Consider the following 26,138-nt stretch of genomic DNA (forward strand, 5'->3'; position numbering starts at 1 on the left):
CCACCATTTCTAAAATACTGCTTATTAGATTTAAGTAACGGTTAGCCAACACCTGTACTACTACTACTTCTTCTTTCAGCTGCTCCCGTTAGGGGCTGTCACAGCAGATCATCTTCTTCCATCTCTTTCTGTCCTCTGTATCTTGTTCTGTCACACCCATCACCTGCATGTCCTCTCTCCCATCTCTAAGGTCTTCCTCTTTTCCTCTTCCCTGGCAGCTCTATCCTTAGCACCCTTCTCCCAATATACCCCTCATCTCTCCTTTGCACATGTTCAAACCAACGCAATCTCGCCTCTCTGACTTCGTCTCCCAACCGTCCAACCTGAGCTGACCCTCTAATGTCCTCATTTCTAATCCTGTCCATCCTCGTCACACCCAAATCTTAGCATCTTTAACTCTGCCACCTCCAGCTCTGTCTCCTGTGCCGCCGTCTCCAACCCATATAACACAGCTGGTCTCACTACTGTCCTGTAGTCCTTCCCTTTCACTCTTGCTGATACCCGTCTGTCACAAATCACTCCTGACACTCTTCTCCAGCCATTCCACCCCACCTGCACTCTCTTTTTCACTTCTCTTCCACACTCCCTGTTACTCTGTACTGTTGATCCCAAGTATTTAAACTCATCCACCTTCACCAACTCTACTCCCATCATCCTCACCATTCCTCTGACCTCCCTCTCATTCACACACATGTATTCTGTCTTGGTGGTCCTACTGACCTTCACTCCTCTCCTCTCATATATCTACCTCTCCAGGGTCTCCTCAACCTGCTCCCTACTATCACTACATAACAAACATCACAGTCCATGGGGACTCCTGTCTAATCTCGTCTGTCAACCTGTCCATCACCACTGCAAATAAGAAAGGACTCAGAGTCGATCCCTGATGTAATCCAACCTCCAACCAAAGTGAATGAATAAATCGACTTAGCTGACTGAACACAACCAGCACTATTCATCTAAACCTCACCATAGCTGTTAAATAGTCACCCCAAGGTTTCTGGAGGGAGACCAGGCCTCCACCAAAGGAAATTCCAGAATGAGAGTAGGAAATAAGTTGTTGAAACTTTCTAATCATGAACACAATACAAAGCCATTTCTAAGACCCTGGGACTTCAACAAACCACAACGAGGGCAATAATCTGTAGAAGAGACCTTCCAAAATCAGCCAAAGGGTACGGCAACCACTCATTCAAGAGGTCACAGAGGATCCCAGAACATCCAAAGAAGTGCAAGCATCTCCAGCCTCAGCTGAGGTCAGTGTTCAGGACTCCATGATAAGAAAGAGACTGAGGGGAAAATGGGATTCATGGAAGAGGAGTAAGGTGGAAACCTCAGCTTTCCAAGAGGAACATCAATGTAAAGAAACACCAGGATGATTCAGGAGTCTTTTGGAATAATGACCGAGAAGTTTAAGGTCAAACTCTCTGGATGACACAAGGCCCATCCTGCCTAGCACTCCACAGTAAGAACGACTGATCTACAGCAATATGTTTTTTGGTGTGCTTTGAAAACTTGCCATTATTGAAAGATCCATGAACTGTGCAATTTACCAGAATAAGCTTCTTAAGCTGAAGTGACATTGGATTACACTTTAGGACAAGGAGCCAGAACACAAAGGCAAGTCAACAAGTGAATGGCTCAGACGTTTTGGAGTGGCCTGGTCAAAGTCCTACAATGAGCAGCTCACACTCATAAATTTACCAGTGTGTCTGAATTAAAGTAAAGAAGAGTGAGCAACAAGAGCCAGAAATCAAATTATATGAGGCATTCAGTTACAATGAAACTATGGGGGCAACTATTTTCACAGATAATTTTGTTCCTGGAATGAAGAAAAAGTCCTAATTTACAAACTGTACTGTGTGTTCACTCGGGTTATCTTTCTCTAACAAGGCCTTATTAGAAGCCATTAACTGTGTAGAACATGCAAAAACAGAGGATTTTAGGAAGGGGCAAATACTTTTTCACAACATACTGTATGCAAGTGCTGTAACAGGAAGAGGCGGGTCTAAAAACATGTGACAAGATGGAGGAAAAGTCACAGGAAGAGTCCCAACTGATAATGGCTTGTGGTGTGGCAGTCGAGGTCCCCACGTCATAGGAGTGTCATCAGAGGTGTCCTGTGCAGGCCTATTCATGGAGCGCACTTACCCACGTCCTTCTCGGAGCCACGCCTCAGACCGTGATTCACTTCAGAGAAGTCGCTGTTGTTGATGATCAGGCAGTGTCCTCGGGGCAGGCTGCTCATCTTGTACTCATTGGCCACCTAGGAAATAAAAAAAAAAAAAACAAAGAAATCAGCCAACGTCCCCATCCAGGCGGTGTCTTCAAGGACGGCTTTTCACGTCTCAGTGACCCGAGTCGTACCTGGGGCTGCAAACCACTCTTGGAGTTCTCATGATTTCTGGAACAATCTACAAAATTGAAAAACAGTTCGTTATTGGGACACTTTTTTTTTTTCCTCCAACCCCATGCCATACCAAATGCCACAAACTTTTTCATCATCAAGGTGCAGCAACACCATATCAATGGAAGTCTCAACATCCACTGTGAAAATGGAGACTCGTGAGCTGGCTCTGCACCCTCTGTGGCCCTCCCATCTTGTCTGCTCCATACTCACTGGTCTTCTCGAACTCCTCCACTACCCTGTGCAGCTTAGGCATCACCAGCTTCAGGATGGACATTAGATGGCCTAGGTTGTCTGGGGCCAGCATCTCTCGTTTCTCCATTTCTGTGAAGATTTCCAGGCAAGATGTCTAGAGAGAAAGAGGGGGGCACAGATGGCAGAGGGTAAGTGTCACTTCTCCTTATATTTGTCTAAAACGTGCTTACTAGAAATGGGAGTGTGGGTTGGATACCAAGAGCTGACTTTCGATACACTGTGGTGTAGCGGGTCCACAGCTCAAGTCAACAGGGCCACTTTTTTAAATAAACAATCGACGCACTTGCGGCTTAGCAAGGGGGCGTGATGTGTGTGCCAGGAGTAGTTCCTGGGTGATGCGTGATGCGGATGGTTGAGAAAGAAGAAAAAACTGTAATGATTATAATATCCATCCATCATCCAACCTGCTGTATCCTAACTAAAGGGTCACGGGGGTCTGCTGGAGCCAATCCCAGCCAACACAGGGCGCAAGGCAGGAAGCAGACCCCGGGCAGGGCGCCAGCCCACCGCCGATGATAATAAGTATTTAACTCACAAATACCAATGCCTGTATTTTGTATTAATCATGTGGTAGAGAGCTATATGATTTATTACTTCTATATGAATTTGTTCTTCATTTAGGTAGAAAAAGAATTAAGCTTGTGCACAGAATTATATGATTAACTTACATTCTTTTATGTGAAAATGCTGACCTCTTGATACTAACGGAACACGCTGTGATATTATAAATTAAGTAGACAGAGCCCGTTTCGACAACGTAAGATGTAACGGGCACGAGTTTGTGTCAGCAGTGTATGAAGAACAAATGATAAGTAATGAAGAAGTTGTTTTGTAATGACTCTAGTCCACTTTACTCATTACTGTACAGGCTTGTACTGTTAGTTGATGAATTTTCCAGGCCTATAGTATAATATCGAATGATGAATGTTCCAGTACAATATGGAACAGTAATAAGTATAAGCACCACAAACCTGATATAGGTGTATTGAATGAATGCGTAATTGAATCAGAATGCGTAATTAGGCCTCGAGCTGTAGTCGAAATCGCCTTTCAGGCCTCTAGAGCTTTAATCGAAGTCGCCTTTCTCTTTGAATTTTCGCGGCCGTAAATCCGCCGCCTGCCACGATGTCGGTCTCGTAAGGTTTTTCGGGCAGTTGCGCACAAAGCGACTGCGCATTCAGCTTCGGACATGCGCAGAAGGCGACTGCGCATTCCGCACCCAAACCTGGTATAGGTGTATTGAATGAATGCGTAATTAGGCCTCGAGCTGTAGTCGAAATCGCCTTTCGGGCCTCTAGAGCTTTAATCGAAGTCGCCTTTCTCTTTGAATTTTTGCGGCTGTAAATCCGCTGCCTGCCGCGATGTTGGGGTTGGATGTCGGTCTCGTAAGGTTTTTTGGGCAGCTGCGCATTCGGCTTTTGACGGACGTGAGTGAGTGGCTGAGTGAGGAGGCAGGTGAATTATGTATTAAGATGTGATTGTTTCTTTACTCTTGTTTAAAAATATAAGAAAACATGTCACTTATGAAATAATAAGGATTATTAATCTAACCAAACAAATATCATTGAATGAAGATATTAAAAGTAGAAGAATGTAATCTCTTTATAACTAATGTAATGAACTATAAGAAACTGCTTAAATTGGTCTTGTGTGGGTATACTGAGAAGGGCGTATTCCTTAGGACTGCGAGTGCCTGGTGGCTCTTTATTTTGGTGCACTCCTGTATGTAATAAATCAGGATGTAACCGTAACTTACAGTAATCTACGGTATGTATGCCCTTAAAATGAACTGACATGTTTTTTTCTTCTCTCTTTGTCTAATGAACGGTTCTATTCAATAAGGGTGTGGACAAAAAGGCGAGCTTCAAAAGGGCGACCTCAATTGGGTGCAGCGAATAAAGGCAAACGCAACAAAATTATTACAGAAAATTTATTAGATAAAGGCAATGATTAAACGTATAAAAAGACGAAAGCAAGAATATTAAAACATTCGCTCAATTGAGGTCGCCCTTTTGAAGCTCGCCTTTATTCGCCGCGCCCAGTTGAGGTCGCCTTTTTGTGCGCGCCCTTATTGAAGGATACCCTAATGAACACGCTAGGTGATAAAAGAGAGAACATTTTTTCTTTTGGCAGCAGTCTGTCTGAACCCAAATCAGTTGACTGAGCTGGGGGGGTGCAGTCTCTCAGTCTTTTTACCTCACCAAGAATATTTATTTTGAAATTGGTGTTTTTCAACTTCAGCGTTCACATGGTCCTCACTTAAGTGCACAGGTGAGGAGTCGTCTGCATCTGTAATTGGTGCCGGGAGCTGCTAATTGCCACATCTGATCCACGTCCCCGTAATAAATAGAAGCGCGAGGCGGCTAGGGGGGGAAAAAGAAAGAAATGGAGGTTAAGGAAGAAGGCAGAAAGCAGTGAGGAGAAAGCCGGTGTGTGAGAGAGAGAAGGACTAGCGGATGTATGCAGACAGCTGGGGGAGGCGAGCCCGAGTGGGGTGTTTGGCCGGCGCCCGAGGGCCGACAGTAGTGGTCACTCCTGCTGAGCGCTTGTTGGGAGCAGGAGTGACCGAGAGAAGGTTGGCTTGCCGCAGCGAAGGCAGCGGGAGTCGGAGATTTGAAGTGCAGTCCCCAGCGTGAGCATCCTGGCCGTTGAGGGAGAAAGCCAAGTCTCGGTCTGGCAGGGGCTGAACGAAGCCAGGGATCGGGAGGCCACCAGAAGGTCAGCTGCATGTAGGGTGACTCCCCTGGTGCACAGCCTGGATGGGAGAAGCAGGGGAGTCGGCAGTAGAAAGGCACCGGGCTGATTTTAAAAAGACATTGTTTTAACCTCGTTGTTTTTAAAGAATTTTTTTTTCTAACGGATTTTAACCTCCTTATTTATTTAATGAAGACTTTTGATACACTGCACTATTTATTTGAACACCGTTTTGTTTGTTGTTTTAATAAAACCGCTTTTGCACTTTTTGCACCATCCCCTTGCTTAGTTGTGCCTCACCGTCCAGCTCATCGGTGACATTACCGACGGTGTCGGGTTCAGAGCTCCCAGAAGCTGAATGGGAGCATGGAGCTAACCCGCATCGTCACACACACACGGCCTAAATCCGCTTATTTGCCAGCTGGTACTCCCTTTGCTCATCCCTCCGCTGTGAGAAACTTCTGAAATGAGCTACCAGTGGCAGACTGAGCGGGGCTCGCTTTTAGACCATGTTTAGGGTTTGATGAATTGCATACTGGCCACAGGCTGTGAACCCCACCTCTCCCATTCTCATTGTGAACAGGCATCCAAATCTCCGGCACAATTTCAGATGGGGACTAGTGGACCAGTCAGCACCCACCCTACCAGCCCGACTGTACCACGGGGTCATAGATATGACTATCCATTACATGTAGGGGATACTGTGTGAATCAAAATTTGCGGGGCTGCTCTCTTCAGGCATCAGAATTGGCACTCCAGCCACCATAGAAAGCCTCACACTGGTTCCATTTCATCTGAACTAGTGTGGTGCTGAGGTGTCACCCATCGCGTGGCTGCACTCGGGTCCTAATCTGGGATCCTGAGTTGGTTCATTACGGGGTGGGTGCGGCGATGCGCTGTATCAGCACCTGCTCCTGACCTCTCTCCAGGCACAAAATGACAGAGGAGGGGGACTGGGATGCAGATCATCCCTGCGAGCAGCTTAATGACATCACAACCCACAAACGGACGGACCATTTGGTGAATACACAAGGAGGGTCAAGCTGCAGACCTCTGTGTCTGCTCCAGCCACAGGACCCTGTGAGGTCATTTCAGGGGCTTATGACTAGAAGTGTGAAGTGCAGAGTCTTGGCAGGGGTCCATCAGAAAATGTGCCATTCAGGGGGTCCCAGGGACTAAATCATTGGCATGGTGGATAGACGCATGTGTCCAGGTAAAGGCAGATGTGGATGTTGAGCATAGATACACAAGTGGAGCTGCATTTTGTTAATCCATGCATCCATTTTCTTAATCCGCTTATCCAGGGCAGCTGCAGCCAAACCCAGCAACCACTGGAACACCACCTGGACAACCCATCATGAGGTCAACACACGCATATCATTTAGTGTCGCCAAACCACCTAGCTCACAGGTCACTAATAGGCGGACCGCGGTCCGGGTCTGGACCCAGACATATCATTGAGTTTTATTTAGTTTTGGCGGAGATGACTTTTTTCTGACCAGGTTTCTACACCGCTACTCAGTGAAAGGGACCTCCTACGTGTCTCTGATTGGCCAATACTTGTTGCCTTTGTGGGTTCGAGTTGGTTGGGTTTAAGCATGAAGACTGATATTGGTCAAAGTGAAGGCAAGACTGCCAGCCAATCACAGGCAGAGTAGGGCGGACCTTCACTGAAGAGAGGAGTGGAAAACCTGCAATCTGAGTGAAAACAGCTGGCACTCTTGTGGCAGGGGCATTGAGATGGAGAGAAAAATATAAAGGAGTGAGAAGACAAGAGAGAGAAAAGCGACGAATTAGTCAGTGTGCTATGGCTTTTGCTAAATGGCGGAAGCTTGACACCGAAAACCGGGCTTTTAATCTGGAATGGACCGAGGCGTTTATGTTCATACTTCCCATAAGGAGGCTTGAAACCGCTGTGTCTCATCTGCTCCGAGATGGTGGCAGTGGTTAAAAGCGGAAATGTGAAACACCACTACGAAACCAAGCACAAAATTACATTGGAGAAAAGTTACCCACTAAATTCACCAGTTAGGCTACAGAAAACAAGCGATCTTAAAGCCAACTAACGATCGGTCAACGAGGAGTTTAACACATTCATTTACTGGCCAGCAACTCGCTAACGAGTCTTCCCTCAGAGATGCGTGGATTTTGGGACATCACAAAAACAACATTCAGTGATGACAATCTTCACACACATGCATGAGGATGGCACTGACGCCATCCCAGCCTAGTTATTTAAAGATGATCACATTTACTGGGAAACTGGTTATGCCTGTTCAGTTGTGCACTTATTAAAAACTCTTACAGTGGCCACTTGACTGACGACTCAATTCGTTCGCGAGGGCTGGTTGTAACTCAAGTTGGTTGTAAGTCAAGACTATTTTTCCCATAAGAAATAATGGAAATGCCCTTAATGTGTTCCGAACCTCCCACAGCAACACTTACTTAACCTTTTCATAATAAAAAAGGGTTGTATAATGTGCATAATTTACCAAAACACCAATATTTTTTCTAATGTACTAACCAAAAAGTTATAAAAAGTGCCTAGCCTACCAGAGACAACAATTTCATACTGTACTCACCATTTAAGTTGACATATTTGGGCTGCAGGAAGGGAGGAGGAGGAGAATGAAATGGAAGGTGTTTATTGTTTGGAAGGAGCCTCCTTATACAAATCTTTTCTTTGTGTAATTGTCGAGATGGTGGATTTCGACATGCTGTACATATTAACGAGATCGGTCACACGAACGCCACTCTCATATTTCCACACAATTTCATTCTTCGTTTCGATTGTGACTGCTTTCTTTACCTTCGTTACCTTCTCTTCCTTCCTTAGCAATTATCGAAATAAATTATATAAATCACTGCACTGACCGAAATTACATCCACAAACACACGTATCTGGGCTCCGACTGACGCTTACAAACACTCTCGACTGTTTGTTTACAATCGCACAAGCGGATACACGTGACCGCATTCAGGTCGTAACACAAGATGTTGGTCGTAATTCAAAACAAAAATTTTGGTCGTAAACCAAGTTGTTCACATGTCAGGCTGGTCGTATATATTTTATCCATATTACTAACCGAGAATAAACCGGATATGGACGCAGGTACACGGCGATGGGACCATGAGACGTAATGCGCAGGCGCCTACAGCGCGCGTCTCATAGACCGCAAGCGAAGTCTTATCCACCGTGAACGAAGGAGTCACGGCCCAAAAACGAAAGAGCTCAACTAACGTGAATGAGAAATGAAGCAACAACGCGCCCATAGCTAACGACTAACGACATAGCCACACAAAAAAGAGGATTCTGCGCTGCACCCAGGAGTCAAACGGAAGAGGCTACGGAGGCCCCACAGGTCCACAAAGATAGTACGGAAGGCGCGGAAAAGTACAAAAGGCGCAGGCGTCCAAAACGTGCTTCTGAATAGGACATGAAGCAACAGCACGCCACAAACTCTCAGTATTAAACGAACGGCATCCTCACACGTCCAAACCATATAGCATATGTGAATCACATTACAGTGATGCATTATTAACGGTACAACCACAGAAAACGCTCCATATTAACAGTAAGTGCAAATTATCCATATTACTAACAGTAGACAACGGATAACTAATGGAGTCACGGCTCCAAAACGATCCAGCTCAAGTAACGGAGCTACAAAAGCGAGCCCGCATGGATAAAAACAATAGACGTAGGCGCCTACAACACGCGTCTGAAACCGTGGAAGCAAAGCAGGCACGGGTTCAAAACGAAAGACCACAACTGACGTAGATACAAACACGAGCCCGCCTGGATATAATCAATGAACGCAGGCGCCTACAGCGCGTGTCTGAAATGCCGCAAGCAATGCAGGCACATATCGCATACATTCGTCAATGTATTTCGGGTTACGCCGACAATAATCTCTTTCAAATCTATGTCGGGTTACCCAAGACCAGGGGTTGGCGAGCGAAGCGAGCAGGGGGTGGAGCCCCTTAGTTTTTACATGAGGCCAAGTCTTTTTTTTTTTTTGTTAAAACATTATTGTTATTATTATTATTATTATTAAAGTCCTTATTATTTATAATTGTCAGTTGAATGTCAAAGTTACCTTGTTTTTACTGTTATTTATTTTTTCTTATTTTATTGTATGTAGCCCTCCAGTGTCCAGAGTTGCACTGAAAATAAATATTGTTAAAATAGCATTGAACTTTCTTCATCTGATTTGAGTCATTGACTTCACACAGTGCAGATGTTGATACAATGGCAATGCTACTTCAAAATATATAAATTAATTGTAATGTAAAAATTATAATGCAACTTAAACATGATGATGCTGCGGACCTGTACATGAGGAAATTTTCTCTATCCGGACCTCCTTGAATCATAATTGACTACCCCTGACCTAGCTGATGCGTCTGTGGGAGGAAACCGGAGCACCTGGAGGAAGCCCACATGGACATGAGGAGAACATGTAAACTCAACACGGGGAACACCCCGGGCTTCACGTACCGCCTGAAGTTTGCTATGGTGGCTTTCCTGTGTTGGCTGTGAGTGACCTCAGGTTTCCTGGCCTTCAGGTTTCAGAGTGGGCGAGGTGGACAGACGACACTAAATCTGCCTGCCCTCCAGGAACTTCACTTCCCAATATGGTTAAGGAAACGGGGCACGAACAGGGAGATCCTTACCAGCTGTTACCACAGTGTCATTGCGAGTGTACTCACCAGTGACATTATGGTATGGCTTATATCTCAGACACTTGTCTCACCCCACAACATATAAAGAGTGGCGTTACCAGATTTAATGTGAAGCCATAGCTCAGGACAGGAGGGCCATTTCGAGTGCTGAAAGGTCCATTCAGAAAGTCACCTTCTGTTGACAGCGTTAACCTTAACAAAGCACAAAATGTACCCTAACCCTAATTCTCCCTGCTGAAGTCTGGCTGAAGGTTCTCAACCTCACAACACAGACACACAGATATAGGAACAGCCCCGACTTGATCAGTTAACCTGGTGCACCTCTGGCACTCGTGTGTGTCACGCTCTGTCCATGAAGTGGCTGTTGCTGGACGAGTAGCCATTCTAAAGCACTCGATCCTCCTGCCCAGTTGAGTCCTGTGAACCTCCTGAACCCTGAGGTCAGTTCCGAGACTTACCTCGCTGTCCAGGTCACATTTTGGTAGCTGGACATGCAACTGGAACTTCATGGCTCGGCAGGCGTTTTTGTCCATCCCCTCATAGAGCGAGTAAAGCATTTTTCTTTAAAAAAGGAGGAAAACAAAAATGAACACCCAACCCTGGGGTTTGTGCTCCCACGCCCATGATGACCTTGGGACTTTTATTACCTGTACGGTGACACTTTTGCCATGCCATCCTGCTGCAACTGACTTTCCACCTCCTGTGTGGACAGATTCAGGATTCTGAGCAGGTCGAGATGGCCCGTCAAGTACAGCAGCTCTGCCACGATAAAGAAGTCCTTGAAGTCCAGCAGTTCCACCTTCTGAAGTTCTACAAAGAGGCTTAAGGCGTCCTCGATTTTCTCCTGCCGGTTACGGCCAATGAAATCCAAGCAGAGGAACTTCATGGCGGCCACGTCCACCTGGACGAGCTGCTCCGCAATTTTGTGCAGACGTTCCATGTCCTCGTTGCCGAACCAGCTGACAAATAAAAAGAAAAAGCCATATTGAGAAATCCTCTCCATTTAAGTCTCACAAACACACAGAAGCATAAACAGATTCGGCAGAGACAGACAGACAGATAGAGCACCCTAATGACTCGAACGTCTGTGAAAGGAGCCCCAAGGAAGACAACAAAACTCCGACACAAACGCAACCCGGTCAGACCCCCAAGCTAACTCTCGTACTGCTAGCTACTCAATGAACTGCCATGCCGGCTCCATTCTGATGGTTTTGCCTTCAGGTCTCTGCCTCTCGCCTTGTGTCTTCTATCAGGTCTGGGTGGCACCCACTATCCCGATATCAATCTCTTGCCCTCCATATTCTTGACCCTGCCCACCCAGGAAGAAAGTCTCCACTGACGTTCAGACCCTTACTGGGTTTATGTTTCAAGTCCCAGATTAACCAATGACCCATAATAACTCCTTAAAGGTGGAACTATGGGATTGGTGACTCATGAAGTGCACGTCAGGGTGGATTAAAAAAATAAAACAAATCCCATATTGTGAAGGAACTGGACAGAAAAAGAGACTGAGCTGGAAGAGACATTGAAAGAGAAGGAGCCGCCACTATCACCTCACAGGGTCAGAGTGGGAAGGACTGGTGCAGAAAGAAAAGATGGAATCGACTAAGAGAAAGTCGGACGGGACGATCCATGATTGGCGCCTTAGAAGAGTTCAGGATAGCCCTGTCAGTAAGGAAGTTCTTCTAAGAGTCAGCTCACGGACCACATGTTGAGAACCACAAAAGAAATACAGAAAAAAGACAAATGAAACAATAAAAACACAGAAATCTTGAGACGAATGTGAAGCAAAGGCCTAGGCAGCAGTGAACATCGGTAATATTCAGTGCGTCACCGTGGTCTGCGCATTTAGTAAGCTTTACACTCACATAAATAAGCTTCTTACGAGATGTCATGTTTTCTTTCATATTTGATACTAGCTGTCCCCCCGCAGCTTCACCTGCGTAGAAGTGAAACAGGACGGCGAGGAGGACCCCACCCGGCTCCCCACTCCTGACGTCACACTTCCCCCTCCCCTCGGCCCGCAGCTGCGTTCTCAGATTAGCGTAGATATATCGCTCCTGCAAGTGAACTAGGATTCTTAGCACAATGAGATAAGTTGCAAAATCAACCAGAATGTTCAAGCAAATTCTAGAAAAAAAGCCTGATCTAAATCCATTAAGTTGTTCTCTCGTTTGCTAACTAAGCGGAATTAAGGAACACCCCGAGGCTGGCGCATGAGTGAGGAGGACCCCGCCCCCCTCAGCCCGCTGTGTCTCTCTTGGATTTGCGCAAATAAATCAATACTGCAAGTAAGCTATGATACTGAGAGAAGTCACAAAATCAACCGGAATGTTCAAGCAAATTCTAGAAAAAAGCCCGATCTAAATCCATTAATTAGTTCTCTCATTCGCTAGCTAAGTGGAGGTAAGGAACGCCCTGAGGCAGACGCGTGAGTGAGGAGGGCCCTGCTCCCCTCGGCCCACACCCTGTCTCTTGGATTCGCACAAATAAAATCGGTACCGCAAGTAAGCTATGATACTTGGTGCGATGAGAGAAGTCGCAGAATCAACTGGAATGTTCAAGCAAATTCTAGAAAATCCGTGAAGTAGTTCTCTCATGAAAAGCGGACAGACATACAGACAGACATTGGATTTTACTTATATAGCGACACATTGTAGATTTTTTATTTCTTCTTCCTCTTCCACTCATCATTGTGTCACTTTCTATTACGCATTGCTTGCCCACATTCTTTGTGATAAAACGCCACAACGGAGTCCAGTGGAGTTGCCAAAAAGGCTCCGAGTTTGGCAGAGAAGTCCCACTAAAGTGGTGATGAAGCTCCTAGTGAGACATAGATTGGTTTACTGGACCCTTGGAGGCCATTCTCAGAAAAATGAATGGCATTACTTAGTTATAATAAAATGTTAAATAGCTGAACAGAATACTGCATCAACAGACCTGCACGACTCCCAGGTCCTTCTCACGAGGGTACACGCGGGTTTGTTCATTTAACCGAGTCTCATCTGCCCAAGCCTGTATGTGGTCCTGGTCTGTGTCCCCTGATCCGGCTGATTCTCCATTATCTATCATCCCACGGTGCCTGGTACGGTCTGTAAATGTTGTTCTTCATATTCATATGGAGATCACTTAACGTCACACCACATCTAAAGACAGTCCCAGTGTTCCCCCGACAAAAAATTTCAGATAATGGAAGTAGGGAAACAGCAGGCCCTCAGGTAACCCTAATTGGTGTTTCCTCTTAATGACAATGAAGGTTTTCTTTTAATCCATTCTCATGTGCGCAGGGCAGGAGGATGGTGATGTGCTAATACCTCTTGTCGTTTTTCATACGCGTAACAACATTCACACGACAACCACAACTCTGACCTTCTAGCATTTAACAACACCACGTGTTTTAAACCCGGCAACTGAAATGAATCCCTCCGATATCAGGACTCCAACAGCGAACAAACGTCTAACGCTGTGGAAACACAGTAAGCTGGACCTGCAGGGGTCAAATGTAAAGCTGTGGCACATCACGACAAGCCAGGCTCTGACATCAGAAGCCCCCCAGTGCCCAAGCCAGACGTTCTTGTGTGTGTTTGGTGTTTGTTTGTTATATTATATATATTTTTCTCTTGCCCTCAGGCTTCTGTAAAGTTTTAATTTCCCCGTGGGGACAAATAAATTATATCCTATCAATATCTAGTATGTATAATCAGAACATGCTTCCACTGGGATCTCTCATTAGATGAAATCATGTTAACATTCACTCGTATGCAGAGGACACCCAGTTATGCCTTTCATTTAGACCAGTGCTTCCCAAACTCGTGGGGTGCAGGTTTTTGTTCCAATCGGATTCCTAATCAGTGACAACACCTGAGAGCACTGACCTCATTTAAGTAGCTGCTATTTTTTTCTTTTATTCGACATTCAGAAAAGCACAGCAGCATGATTTTTACATTTTTAAGACATTTAGACATATTTCTGCTTTTGCTTTAGATTTAAATGCTTAACTCTCTTTTGTTGATTTCATTATACTTTGCCCTTTCTCTGTGCAGTTTTTCCCCCTTCATTGTATCCTCTTTAATACAATGTGTGCGTCCATGTGTCCGTGTGTGTGTGTCTTCTGGTGAAGTATGCATGCGCGGGGCACGGTGCGCTGCTTCAAAGGCCGCCTGACGCGTCACACAAGACAGAGTGGGCGGGACCTATAAAATATCGCGCGGCTGATCCAATCAGATTTCGGTAAATGAGGTAAGACCTAAAACATAAGGCACGAAAAATCCAATCGGAGACGCAGAGACCAGCTTCCCCAAAGAGGTGGGATTAGTGTTTGTTGTTATGCAAGTGTTCACTCTGAGGATTTGCGATTAACAAACTTGGCCCAGTAAAGTGTAAAGTGTTTTCCTAAATATACGAATTTTCATGATATTACAATAGGATGACTTTTAAAAGTAGATTTATTTTCGCACACATAAAATCTGTTGCTGGGGAGACGCCATACAAACAATCAGCAGCACACCAGCACAGATTAAAATACTTGCTGGGGAGACATATTACTGTGAGAGAAAATTAATGGCACACAATACAGTGACGCATATTACAGCCACATACAAGACAGTATTACTGTAACAGAAAATAGACGGTCCTTTGCCATTTAATATAGACTGTTCCTACTAATGTTTATGCACATTGTAACGGGCTTAATGTCTAGTCTTAATAATAATTCTAATAATGACAATTTAAAACAAGCAGATCAGACACCCAGGCTAACAACACTGAATAATCAAAGGCTGCAACTACTTTAAAGTCAGACCCACTAATTAGTAAAAAATGAATTAAACAAACAATTAGAACACCTAGAAAAGTAGAATGAAAATCAAGAAGAAAATACTGTTAAAAAGAAAAAAATACATTATTACAACATCACTGCTTAGTACATTTTAATTTTTTTTTTTTTTTTTTAGCAAACTTAGTTTTCTAATTTATATATTGTTCCCGAAATATAGAACTTGGGAAATATCAGTTCACTTAATTAGCCCAGGAGTCCAATTAAAAATAGAAACTGGTTGGAACAAAAACCTGCAGCCACAGGAGGTCCCCAGGACTGAGTTTGGGAAACACTGATTTAGATCAAATGAAGTTTCTCTGATGTTGTCTTTAATTAGTTGTGTTAGTGAATTAAAGGAGTGGATGAATGAGAACTACTTGTCTTTAAACAGAGATGTTAATTGTTGGAAGGAATGACGCTGATCACAACAATATTCTGTCGTCATTTAACTCAGTTGGAATCTCCATTAATTTTACTGAATCAGCCCGCAATCTAGGAGTTATCTTTGACTCTAGCATGTCATTTAAAGCGCATATTACAAAGTTGTCCAAATCAGGTTTCTTCCATCTTAAAAATGTTAGGAAATTAAGGCGCTTTCTAAATAAACAGAATTCTGAGAAATTCATTCCTGCATTTATTTCTAGTAGGATTGACTACTGCAATGCGGTGTTCACTGGATGATCAAACTGTTCTTTATACAGCCTCCTGTTAATCCAAAATGCGGCTGCAAGAATTATTACAAGAACAAGAAAATACGAACACATAACCCCAGTCCTCAAGTCCTTACACTGGCTCCCGGTTAAGTTTAGGGCAGATTTCAAAATCCTCCTTTTAACATATAAAGCATTAAATGGTCGAGGTCCGGCTTACTTATCTGAACTTATCATGACTTACAATCCAGAGCGCACATTAAGATCTCAAGATGCTGGTCTGCTTAGGATTCCAAGGATTAATAAAATAACAATGAGAGGTCGAGCTTTTAGTTACAGGGCCCCCTAAACTGTGGAGTGGTCTGCCTGCTACTATAAGAGATGCCCCTTCGGTCTCAGCTTTCAAATCCCGACTGAAGACTCACTACTTCAGTTTAGCACACCCTGACTAGAGCTGCTGATTAACTGTACAGACTGCATCTCTGTTGTTAGTCATTAGCACTAAAACAGAAGTAACATGATAGTTAGAATTTGTTACTCACCCTCACCTATTCTGTTTCTCTTCTCGGTACTCAAATGTGGCACTTGGTGCCACGGCCCACCTGCCCAGTTGTTTTGCCTGCCTAAGGTAAAGTCATCCCTGGTGGAGGATCACAGGAATCGTGGGAAAGAGGGGTCCTTTCATCAGATAAGCACTATTTCAGCTGTGGAATGGCCAAATGGGGGAGGCAGCTTGATGAACGAGGTCTCTAGGACTCTACACAAATCCAAATCTTATTATGTGATATCATCTACTGTTAAATTCTACTCCGTACTTGTATACTGTATTGAGGATTTGTTCTGCTCTGTGTATTGTACTGTATTGTATTGACCCCCTTCTTTTGACACCCACTGCACACCAAACCTACCTGGACAGGGGTCTCTCTTTGAACTGCCTTTCCCGAGGTTTATTTCATTTTTTCCCCTACAAGGGTCTTTTCTTATCTTCTTAGAGTGTCAAGGCTGGGGGGCTGTCAAGAGGCAGCGCCTGTTAAAGCCCATTGCGGCACTTCTTGTGCGATTTTTGTACAAAAGTAAATTGAATTGTATTGTATGTCATTCCTTTAGTATCTGTCCATCTGTCTACCTCATTGTGAAGAGAGGGCCATGGCGCAGTGCACTTTTTAAATAAATAATCGCGTCCTGTGAAGTGCATGAGTGTGCTTCATTCTGGGGATGACTGCAGTACTTGGCTGATCGCGTGAACACGTGCAAATGCAAGCGGATCAGTTAGGAGCCTCGTTCACACCTCGCAGTGGACAAACTACCATATGTGCATGCAATCTGGCAATATAAAAAAGGAGCCTGCATGGCAGAGAGACGAACAGAAGAAAGAAACAGAAAAGAAAGACATGGAGGTTAAAGGAAGGGGGGCAAACGGTAGGAACGAGATGGAGCCAATGTAACACAGTGGGGAAGACAGCAGACAGGAAAGTGAGCCCTGGTGGAAGGAGTGTGTGGCTGACAATCACTCCTGCTGAGCATCCTGGGAACAGGAGTGACCAAACTACTCCAGGAAGACCCCCCCCCCCCCCCCGGCAAGGCCGGGGAGTGGCAGCTGTAATTGGAGGGAGTAAAGCTTGGTACGGCGCCAAATACACACCGATGGAGAGGCAACCAAGGCCCGAGTGGGATCATAGGATCATCTGCACCTGCTGGTTGACGTCTCCTCGTGCTGTGGCTGAGCCGGGGAGATGTCAGATTTTAGAAAGCAGCGCCGAGGCTTATGGTGTTTAAAGGAAAGGTTTGCCTTTGTGTTTTAACCTCATCTGAATGGACTGATTTATTGAGTTCAGTATTTGAACCTCCACTGGACACTCAATGATTTTTTGGATTATTTATTTATCAGAGTGTTTTGATGCACTGCACTATTTGCACTTTGGTTTTTATTTAGTTTTATTAAAAGCACCGACACTTTTTCGCACCAACCCCTTGCTGAATGTTTGCCCGGCTCATCTCAGTCTAAGACTATCAATGGTTACGAGCTGAAGAAGCTCCCAGGTACATCGAGGGTGCGTTGAGCCAACCCGGACCATCACACTAATAATAATAATAATTCTTTGCATTTATATGGCACTTTTCTCACTACTCAAAGCGCTCAGCAATTGCAGGTTAAGGGCCTTGCTCAAGGGCCCAACAGAGAAGAGTCCCTTTTGGTATTTACGGGATTCGAACCGGCAACCTTCCAATTGCCAGGGCATATCCCTAGCCTCAGAGCCACCACTCCGTCCACTATTATACAGAGCCTTTCATCTATCTATCATATAGTGCCTTTCATCCACCTATCTATCCAACCCGCAATATCATAACGCTATATCCTAACTACAGGGTCACTGGGGTCTGCTGGAGCCAATCCCAGCCAACACAGGGCGCAAGGCAGGAAACAAACCGCCGGGCAGGGTGCCAGCCCACCACAGGGCACACACACCCACACACTAGGGACAATTTAGAATCAGCAGTGCACCTAACCTGCATGTCTTTGGACTGTGGGAGGAAACCCACGCAGACACGGGGAGAACATGCAAACTCCACGCAGGGAGGACCTGGGACGCGAACCCTTAAGGATCTCCTACCTGCGAGGCAGCAGCGCTACCCACTGTGCCACCGTGCTGCCCTCCTACAGTATCTATCTATTATAAAGTGCCTTTCACCATTTACCTGTGTATTTTGGGACGTTGTGAGCACACGACTGATCACCTGTCACACGGATTATGTGACACAAGTAACTGGAGATTTTTTCATGGACGTTTTAGCACCGTTTGTTGTTCTTCAGCGTCGGCCTCCACGTAAGCCCTTTGTATGATAAACTTTGTCTTCTTTTTTAACAAAAACCTGAGATTAAAAATATTTCTAGGCCAAGCTTACAAACAACATGGGGTATAAAGAGAGATACAAATAATTAGAATGTGCGGATAGCGTGTCCTTTAAGATGGCGTATGTCACCAGACCCTTGGATAGCAGAGGGCCAAATCCGTTAAGGGATCAGTTTGGCATTTTTCTAGTTATTTCTTCACAATCATGCTGTGTATTAATATGCCTCCTAAAATGTGTCAACTGTTTATTATAAATTTTCTAAATACCTTATTTGTTCTTGCAGCGTCAATGAGGATGAAGGGTAGCAGGGTCCAAACATTAAAAAACAAGCTAGGAAACGTAGGCATGGCGTCCCCTTCAGGTGTGACTGAGGGCTCTGCAGCTCCGTAGCCCTCATTGGACTGAGTTCAGCAGGTCCGCTCTAGAACCTTCTCAATCCATGTGTGGGTTTCAGGAACCAAAGGCAATCCAATCAGGACTGGGCAAAAGGCTGAAAACAGGCCTGGACAGGACACAAGTCCATCACAGGGACCGCTCACTCTCTCATTTTCTCACACACACACACTCACACACACTACAATTTACAATTATCAATTAACATAACCTAAATAAAAAAAGAAGAAAAGAACCTTTTGTAACAAATTCCTTCTGTGCTTGAGCAGGTCCAGCTGTAGTCAACTTCATGACATGGGACGTCCAGAGCCACTCAGCTTGACAGACGTTAGGAAGTAACGGAAGGTAAAGGCCAGTGACTGACCGAATGTGGCACTCTGATGGGAAACTACAGGGTGACCAAACTGTGACACATGTACAGCACGTATACCCACACAGTCTGAGCAAATCCAAATCATATTATGGGATAACATCTACTGTTAAATTCTGCTCTGTACTTGTAATATTTCTATTGTATTGAGGATGACTTGTGTTCTCTTCTGTGTATCGTCTTGTATTGACCCCCTTCCTGTTGACACCCACTGCACACCAAACCGTCTCTCTCTGAACTGCCTTTCCTGAGGTGTCTTCCATTTTTTTCCCCAACAAGGGTTATTTTTTGTCTTCTTAGAGAGTCAAGGCTGGGGGGCTGTTAAGAGGCAGGGCCTGTTAAAGCCCACTGTGGCACCCCTTGTGTGATTTTGGGCTACACAAAAATAAATTGTGTCGTATAAAGTCCATCCTCGTTTGTTTAATGGCGGCCTTATCTCACCGTCATCAGCGAGGGATCAGGACCCGGGTTGGGTTGAAGGGGGTTAACCCTTTGACCAATGAGTGCAAAGGACTCCACGCTTCCATGCTTGGGGGTCATCCTGGCAGTGCCATTCAAACTTAACTTCTTCTTCTTCTTCTTCGGCTGCTCCCGTTAGGGGTTGCCACAGTGGATCATCTTCTTCCATATCTTTCTCTCCTCGTCATCTTGTTCTGTTACACCCATCACCTACATGTCCTCTCTCACCACATCCATAAACCTTCTCTTAGGCATTCCTCTTCTCCTCTTCCCTGTCAGCTCTATCCTTAGCACACTTCTCCCAATATACTCAGCATCTCACCTCTGCACATGTCCAGACCAACACAATCTCACCTCTCTGACTTTGTCTCCAAACCGTCCAACTTGAGCTGACCCTCTAATGTCCTCATTTCTAATCCTGTCCATCCTCGTCACACCCAATGCAAATCTTAGCATCTTTAACTCTGCCACCTCCAGCTCTGTCTCCTGTGCCACCGTCTCAAGCCCATATAACATAGCTGGTCTCACTACCGTCCTGTAGACCTTCTCTTTCACTCTTGCTGATACCCGTCTGTCACAAATCACTCCTGACACTCTTCTCCATCCATTCCACCCTGCCTGCACTCTCTTCCTCACTTCCCATTACTCTGTACTGTTGATCCCAAGTATTTAAACTCATCCACCTTCGCCAACTCTACTCCCTTCATCCTCACCATTCCACTGACCTCCCTCTCATTCACACACATGTATTCTGTCTTGGTGGTCCTACTGACCTTCATTCCTCTCCTCTCATATCTCCACCTCTCCAGGGTCTCCTCAACCTGCTCCCTACTCTCACTGCAGATCACAATGTCATCAGCAAACATCACAGTCCACAGGGACTCCTGTCTAATCTCGTCTGTCAGTCTGTCCATCAACATTGCAGATAAGAAAGGGCTCAGAGCCGATCCCTGATGTAATCCCACCTCCATCACTCCTACTACAGGCCTCACCACGGTCACACTTCCCTCGTTCATATCCTGTACAACTCTTACGTACGTCTCTGCCACTCTCGACTTCCTCATACAATACCACAGCTCCTCTCTCCTCACCCTGTCATTTGCTTTCTTCAGGTCCACAAAGACGCAATGCAACTCCTTCTGGCCTTCTCTGAACTTCTCCATCAACACCCTCAGAGCAAACATCACATCTGTGGTGCTCTTTACCGGTTATGAAACCACACTGCTGCTCTCTAATCATCACCTCACTTTTTAACCCAACTTCCACTACTCTTTCCCATAACTTCATGCTGTGGCTCATCAATTTTATCCCCCTGTAGTTACTGCAGTCCTGCACATCCCCCTTATTCTTAAATATCGGCCCACCAGTACACTTCTCCACTCCTCAGGCATCCTCTCACTTTCCAAGATTCCATTCAACAGTCTGGTTAGAAACTCCAGTGCCATCTCTCCTAAACACCTCCATGCTTCCACAGGTATGTCATCTGGACCAACAGCTTTTCCATTCTTCATCCTCTTCATCGCTGTCCTTACTCCCTCCTTGCTAATCCATTGCACTTCCTGATTCACTATCTCCACATCATCCAACCTCTTCTCTCTCTCATTCTCTTCATTTATCAGCCTCTCAAAGTACTCTTTCCATCTTCTCATCACACTCTTCTTCACTTGTGAGTACGTTTCCATCTTTATCACCCTAACCTGTGCTCATCTTTCCCAGCTCGGCCCCTCTCTGTAGCCCACTGGTCCTTTTCTCCCTCCTTAATGTCCAACCTGTCATACAACTCATCATACGCCTTTTCTTTAGCCTTCTCCACCTCTCTCTTCACCTTGCGCCTTATCTCCTTGTACTCTTGTCTACTTTCTGCATCTTCCTGACTATTCCTCTTCGTCTTTGCCATCCTCTTCCTCTGTATACTCTCCTGTATTTCCTCATTCCACCACCAGGTTTCCTTTTCCTCCTTCCTCTGTCCAGATGTCACGCCAAGCGTGCAGGTTCTCAATCACGCTTTCCCCATTAGAGATTGGGCCGCACTACACTTGTACTGGAAATCAAACTGAGAGTTGGAGTATGCAGGGGTCACCCTTGGAGTTTTGTACACGCTATTCTAAATGCATCGCTTCTTTCAGTGGACCAATGTTGAATTAGATGGGCAGCATGTTAAAGCCGAGACATTTCAGTATTCCGGAGTTATTTATCAGGAGTTTATTATTATTTATTATTAATCAGGAGTTATTTATCAGCTTGAAATCAGGACTGTCCCTGTCACCCTAGTAAATTATACCAACAACACCCAGGGGGGCCTGGGAGGGGGTCTTAATCCAGCTTTGGCTCACAAACTTACTTGCTGACAATGCCACCTGGTCAAACCTGCAGTGACACAAGCCACAAAGAAGGGCAAAGTGACGAGACAGAGAGAAACAGACTGGGCGATGAAGAACTCTGAATATCACAGCAAAGAATGTGACACGTGCAGATGAAAACCACCAGGACGACAGAGAGATGAACTGGCAGGCAGTGGTAAAAACAACAGGCTCTGTGACTCAAGGCACTGACAGGCTAAGTTAGATCAGATCAGATATACGCTGCTTGGCCCTGAGAGGAAATTCAAGATGTTTTCACCCCAGAGGTCGCGTGGACCAGTTTTTCAAACTCTGGTGTAATTTCCCTGAAAGTCCGGTTTGTTAAAGTACGTACAGTAGATGTGAACACGTCAATCACACACTGGTGTGAACCAAAACAACTGTACAGAAACCCTTTGGAAAGGGTGAACCTGGGAGAACTGCTTGAGGTCTGAATGCCATCCGACATGGGGCTGATGTCACCACATGAAATACCATGCGCTAGGCACGACTGTGGTAGTCACGCTGAGCTTCTGCTGTCAGTAATTGGGGAATTTCACTCGTGGCAAAATCCATAGAGGATTAAGATGGAGCATTAAAAACAATAAAAAAAAGATTAATAATTCTTTAATAATTCTTTGCATTTATATAGCGCTTTTCTCACTACTCAAAGAGCTTAGCAATTGCAGGTTAAGGGCCTTGCTGAAATGCCCAACAGAGCAGAGTCCCTATTGGCATTTATGGGATTCGAACCGGCAACCTTCCGATTGCCAGTGCAGATCCCTAACCTCAGAGCCACCACTCCGTCCTGTTTATTTATTAAGATAATAAATAGGCAAACAAATACGATACAACGCAACTGACATAAAACGACTCGCACAAATAGTCACTCAGTCAATGACAGCAGCACCTCATTCAGTCTCGGAGCCGTCCGAGGCCGCCACTGGACGACAGTTCAACGTTTGGGTTTTTTATTTACTTGTGATCGGGTCGACAAGCAGCAGGACCCCGTGAGACCGCCGATCAAATGTCCTCATCACTAATACACCACATGCCCGCAGGTGGGACGTCACCTCAGTCCACTCAGAAACATCGACATGTTAGATAATGTTAACCAAACATTACAAAATAGACCTGAACAACAAAAACACGCAGGAATGAAAACAGTAAGAGGAGCTAAAGTGAGGTCACGTTCATACGGCGGCTACTGGAGACTAAACATGCAACATCACAAAGTTAAACGAAAATGACTTCCGGTCATAAAACGTAAGCACATCAGTGGATGCCATCAGCAGAGCCTCTCGGCCATTTGAAACAACGCAGAATAATTAAGTAGCCGTCCAGTTTACAACTCTGGAAAATGCAGTGCTGTGCAAATACCCGCCAGGAAAAGATGTTTGTGCCCAATGACAGACGTCCACGACACGCCCACTGGATGTTTATTGGTCTGTTTAGTTCACTTGCCAGTTTACAGCGGGAAACACGACCAAACTCACTGGAGACGAAAACAAAAGTAGAAAGACGTCCCCTGAACTCAGAACAAAGAAAACGGACACAGAGGGTGAAAACTTCTTAAAACTGAACAGAAGCTCAAGAGAAGAAGACGACAAACAAACAATCTTATATATAATTTGCCTGCCTCCTCACTCACTCACTCACTCACGTCTGTCCAAAGCCGAATGCGCAGCTGCCCGAAAAACCTTACGAGACCGACATCGCAGCAGGTGGCGGATTTACAGCCGCGAAAAATTCAGAGAAAGACGACTTCGATTAAAGCTCTAGAGGCCTGAAAGGCGATTTTGACTACAGCCTCGAGGCCTAATTACTCATTCATTCAATACACCGATATCAGGTTTGTGGTGCTTATACTTACTACTTGCTATTCCACTCGTGCCCATTTCATCTTACGTTGTCGAGATGGGCTCTTTGTCTAGTCTATATATAAAAAAGACCAATGCCACCGACTCGCTCATCATGAGATCTCCCGAATCAGGAGGACTTGGGACTTGACATTTGGAGTGTAGGTTACCCTCGGCCCATCGGTACTCGCTAAGAAACGGTTTGAAAAATTTCGTGGGCCAAGCGCAAAATTTCTTCTCGTTTTTTAGAGCCGTTTGTATGTCTGTCCGCTTTTCACGGATTTCGATCGGGTTTTTGTTCTGTAATTTGCTCGCACATTCTATTGATTTTTGTGACTTTCTCATCGTGCCAAGTATCAGAGTTCACTTGTGGTACCGATTTATTAGCGCGAGTCCGAGAGTCATTGGGCTGCGGGGCCCTCATCATCCACACGTGTGCCTCGGGGTGTAACCTTAACTCCGCTTAGCTAGCGAACGAGAGAAGAACTTCACGGATTTAGATCTTTTTTTATATATATAGAATTTGCTTGAACATTCCGGTTGATTTTGTGACTTTTCTTATTGTGCTAAGAATCAGAGTTCGCTTGCAGGAGTGATATATTCACAGTAATACAAGAGAGAGGCTGCGGCCTGAGGGGAGCGTGAAGCTGTGCCGGGCAGTGCCCTCCTCACTGTCCTGTTTCACTAATACGCGGGTGAAGCCACGGGGGATGGCTAGTATATTAGAACATTAGAACACTCTAGACGAGAACAGGCCATTCAGCCCAGCAAAGCTTGCCAGTACAATATATACGAGGTGCGATCCAAAAGTTCCCGGAATGCATTTATTTAAAAGCATCCACACCAAATAACAATTAATGGTGAACAGTTCCTTCAAAATAGTCACCCGCTGAGTTGATACACCAATCCCAGCGAGATCTCAACCTTTCGAAGCACCTCTGGAAGTCGTTTTTTGTCAGTGAGTTCAAGACGTTGGTTCTTACCGCTTGGATCTCCTCCACCGTCTCAAATCTGCGTCCCTTGAGCCTTATCTTCATCATAGGAAATAAAAAAAAAAATCAGACGGTGCTAAATCAGAGGGGTATGGAGGGCGGGGAATGGCAGTGAACTTTGTAGAAGTCAGAAAATCGCGCACAGTCAGATGTGTGAGCGGGTGCATTGTCGTGATGCAAAAGAAATGACCCGTCAGCCCACGTCTGAGGACGTGTTCGGCGAATTCGATTTCGCAAACGCCTTACAACATCCCTGTAGAATGCTTGTTGTAACACTTCATGGCTTTCTTTTGTGGTTTTTCCCAGTTTAAAACAGAATTTAACACACACTCTTTGCTCTTTCAAATCACTCATTTTCACGAACAACCCTTCACAGACACAACCGAAGTTTAAACGAGAACTGCGACTTGAAAAACAAATAACGCGTGATAACAGCTCTCAAGGACAACTTGAACCGCAATCTAGTGGCCATTCATACAACCAAACCCTGCTGGCTGCAGAATAAATGCATTCTGGGAACTTTTGGATCACACCTCATATATACACACACACTAGTAGTAAAACAAGACAAACTTTAAAAATTAATACAAATGTAATCATTTATATTGAGAAGAATTTCTATTGATAGCTTTCGTATCCGAGGGCCTCCTGATATACAATATTGTTGGTTTTGCTATCGGGGCGAGAATGGAGCTGTGATCTCTTTGGCAAAAATGTAAAAAGTTGTCAAGAGGTAGGGACACTCTAACGTCAAACGTTGCCACTGTAGCTGATCGTGTTCAGCTCTGACAGTACAGCGTCCCCCGTGTGGGGAGAACAGCAACGTGGCTGTGATATCTGTGCCAATCAGCAGCTACCCTCTAAAACACACAGAGCTCTGATCTCTCGAACACATCAAACGTTACGCCTTAACAATCTCTAGATGATAATGTCTGCTGAACAAACAGGTGTCGCTACCTAAGTGGAGGCGAGGTGCGCTTCAACACGTGGCGAGAGGCAGAGCGACTCAAACGGAGGCTGGCGCGTCAGTGAGGAAGGGCACTGCCCAGCTCCTTACTCCGGAGGGCCCACCTCCCCCTCCTCTTGGGCCACAGCCTCTCTCTCAGATTTACGCAAATAAATTGGTGCTGCAAACGAACTCTGATACTTAGCACGATGAGAGAAGTCGCAAAATGTTCAAGCAAATGATAGATAGATAGATAGATAGATAGATAGATAGATAGATAGATAGATAGATAGATAGATAGATAGATAGATAGATATGAAAGGCACTATATGACAGCTAGATAAATAGATAGAAATGAAAGACACTATATGATAGATAGATAGATGAAAGGCACTATATAATAGCTAGATAGAGATATA

The 26,138-nt window shown here is 45.1% G+C and overlaps 1 protein-coding gene across 1 annotated transcript in view; it reads right to left on the reverse strand.

Moving 5' to 3' along the window:
• The window catches only part of LOC114655292 (uncharacterized), a 78,292-nt gene that overhangs the window by 44,879 nt on the left and 7,275 nt on the right, over positions 1-26,138 (reverse strand). Inside the window, exons 2-6 of the mRNA XM_051930460.1 lie at positions 10,690-11,001; positions 10,501-10,603; positions 2,621-2,756; positions 2,368-2,414; positions 2,152-2,266 (exon numbers count right to left, since the gene is read on the reverse strand). Coding sequence (XP_051786420.1) covers positions 2,152-2,266; positions 2,368-2,414; positions 2,621-2,756; positions 10,501-10,603; positions 10,690-10,982 — 694 coding nt within the window. The 5' untranslated portion in view covers positions 10,983-11,001. The remainder of the gene's footprint in view (positions 1-2,151; positions 2,267-2,367; positions 2,415-2,620; positions 2,757-10,500; positions 10,604-10,689; positions 11,002-26,138) is intronic.

The sequence above is a fragment of the Erpetoichthys calabaricus genome, chromosome 8 (assembly GCF_900747795.2).
Source record: "Erpetoichthys calabaricus chromosome 8, fErpCal1.3, whole genome shotgun sequence".
Lineage (NCBI taxonomy): Eukaryota > Metazoa > Chordata > Cladistia > Polypteriformes > Polypteridae > Erpetoichthys > Erpetoichthys calabaricus.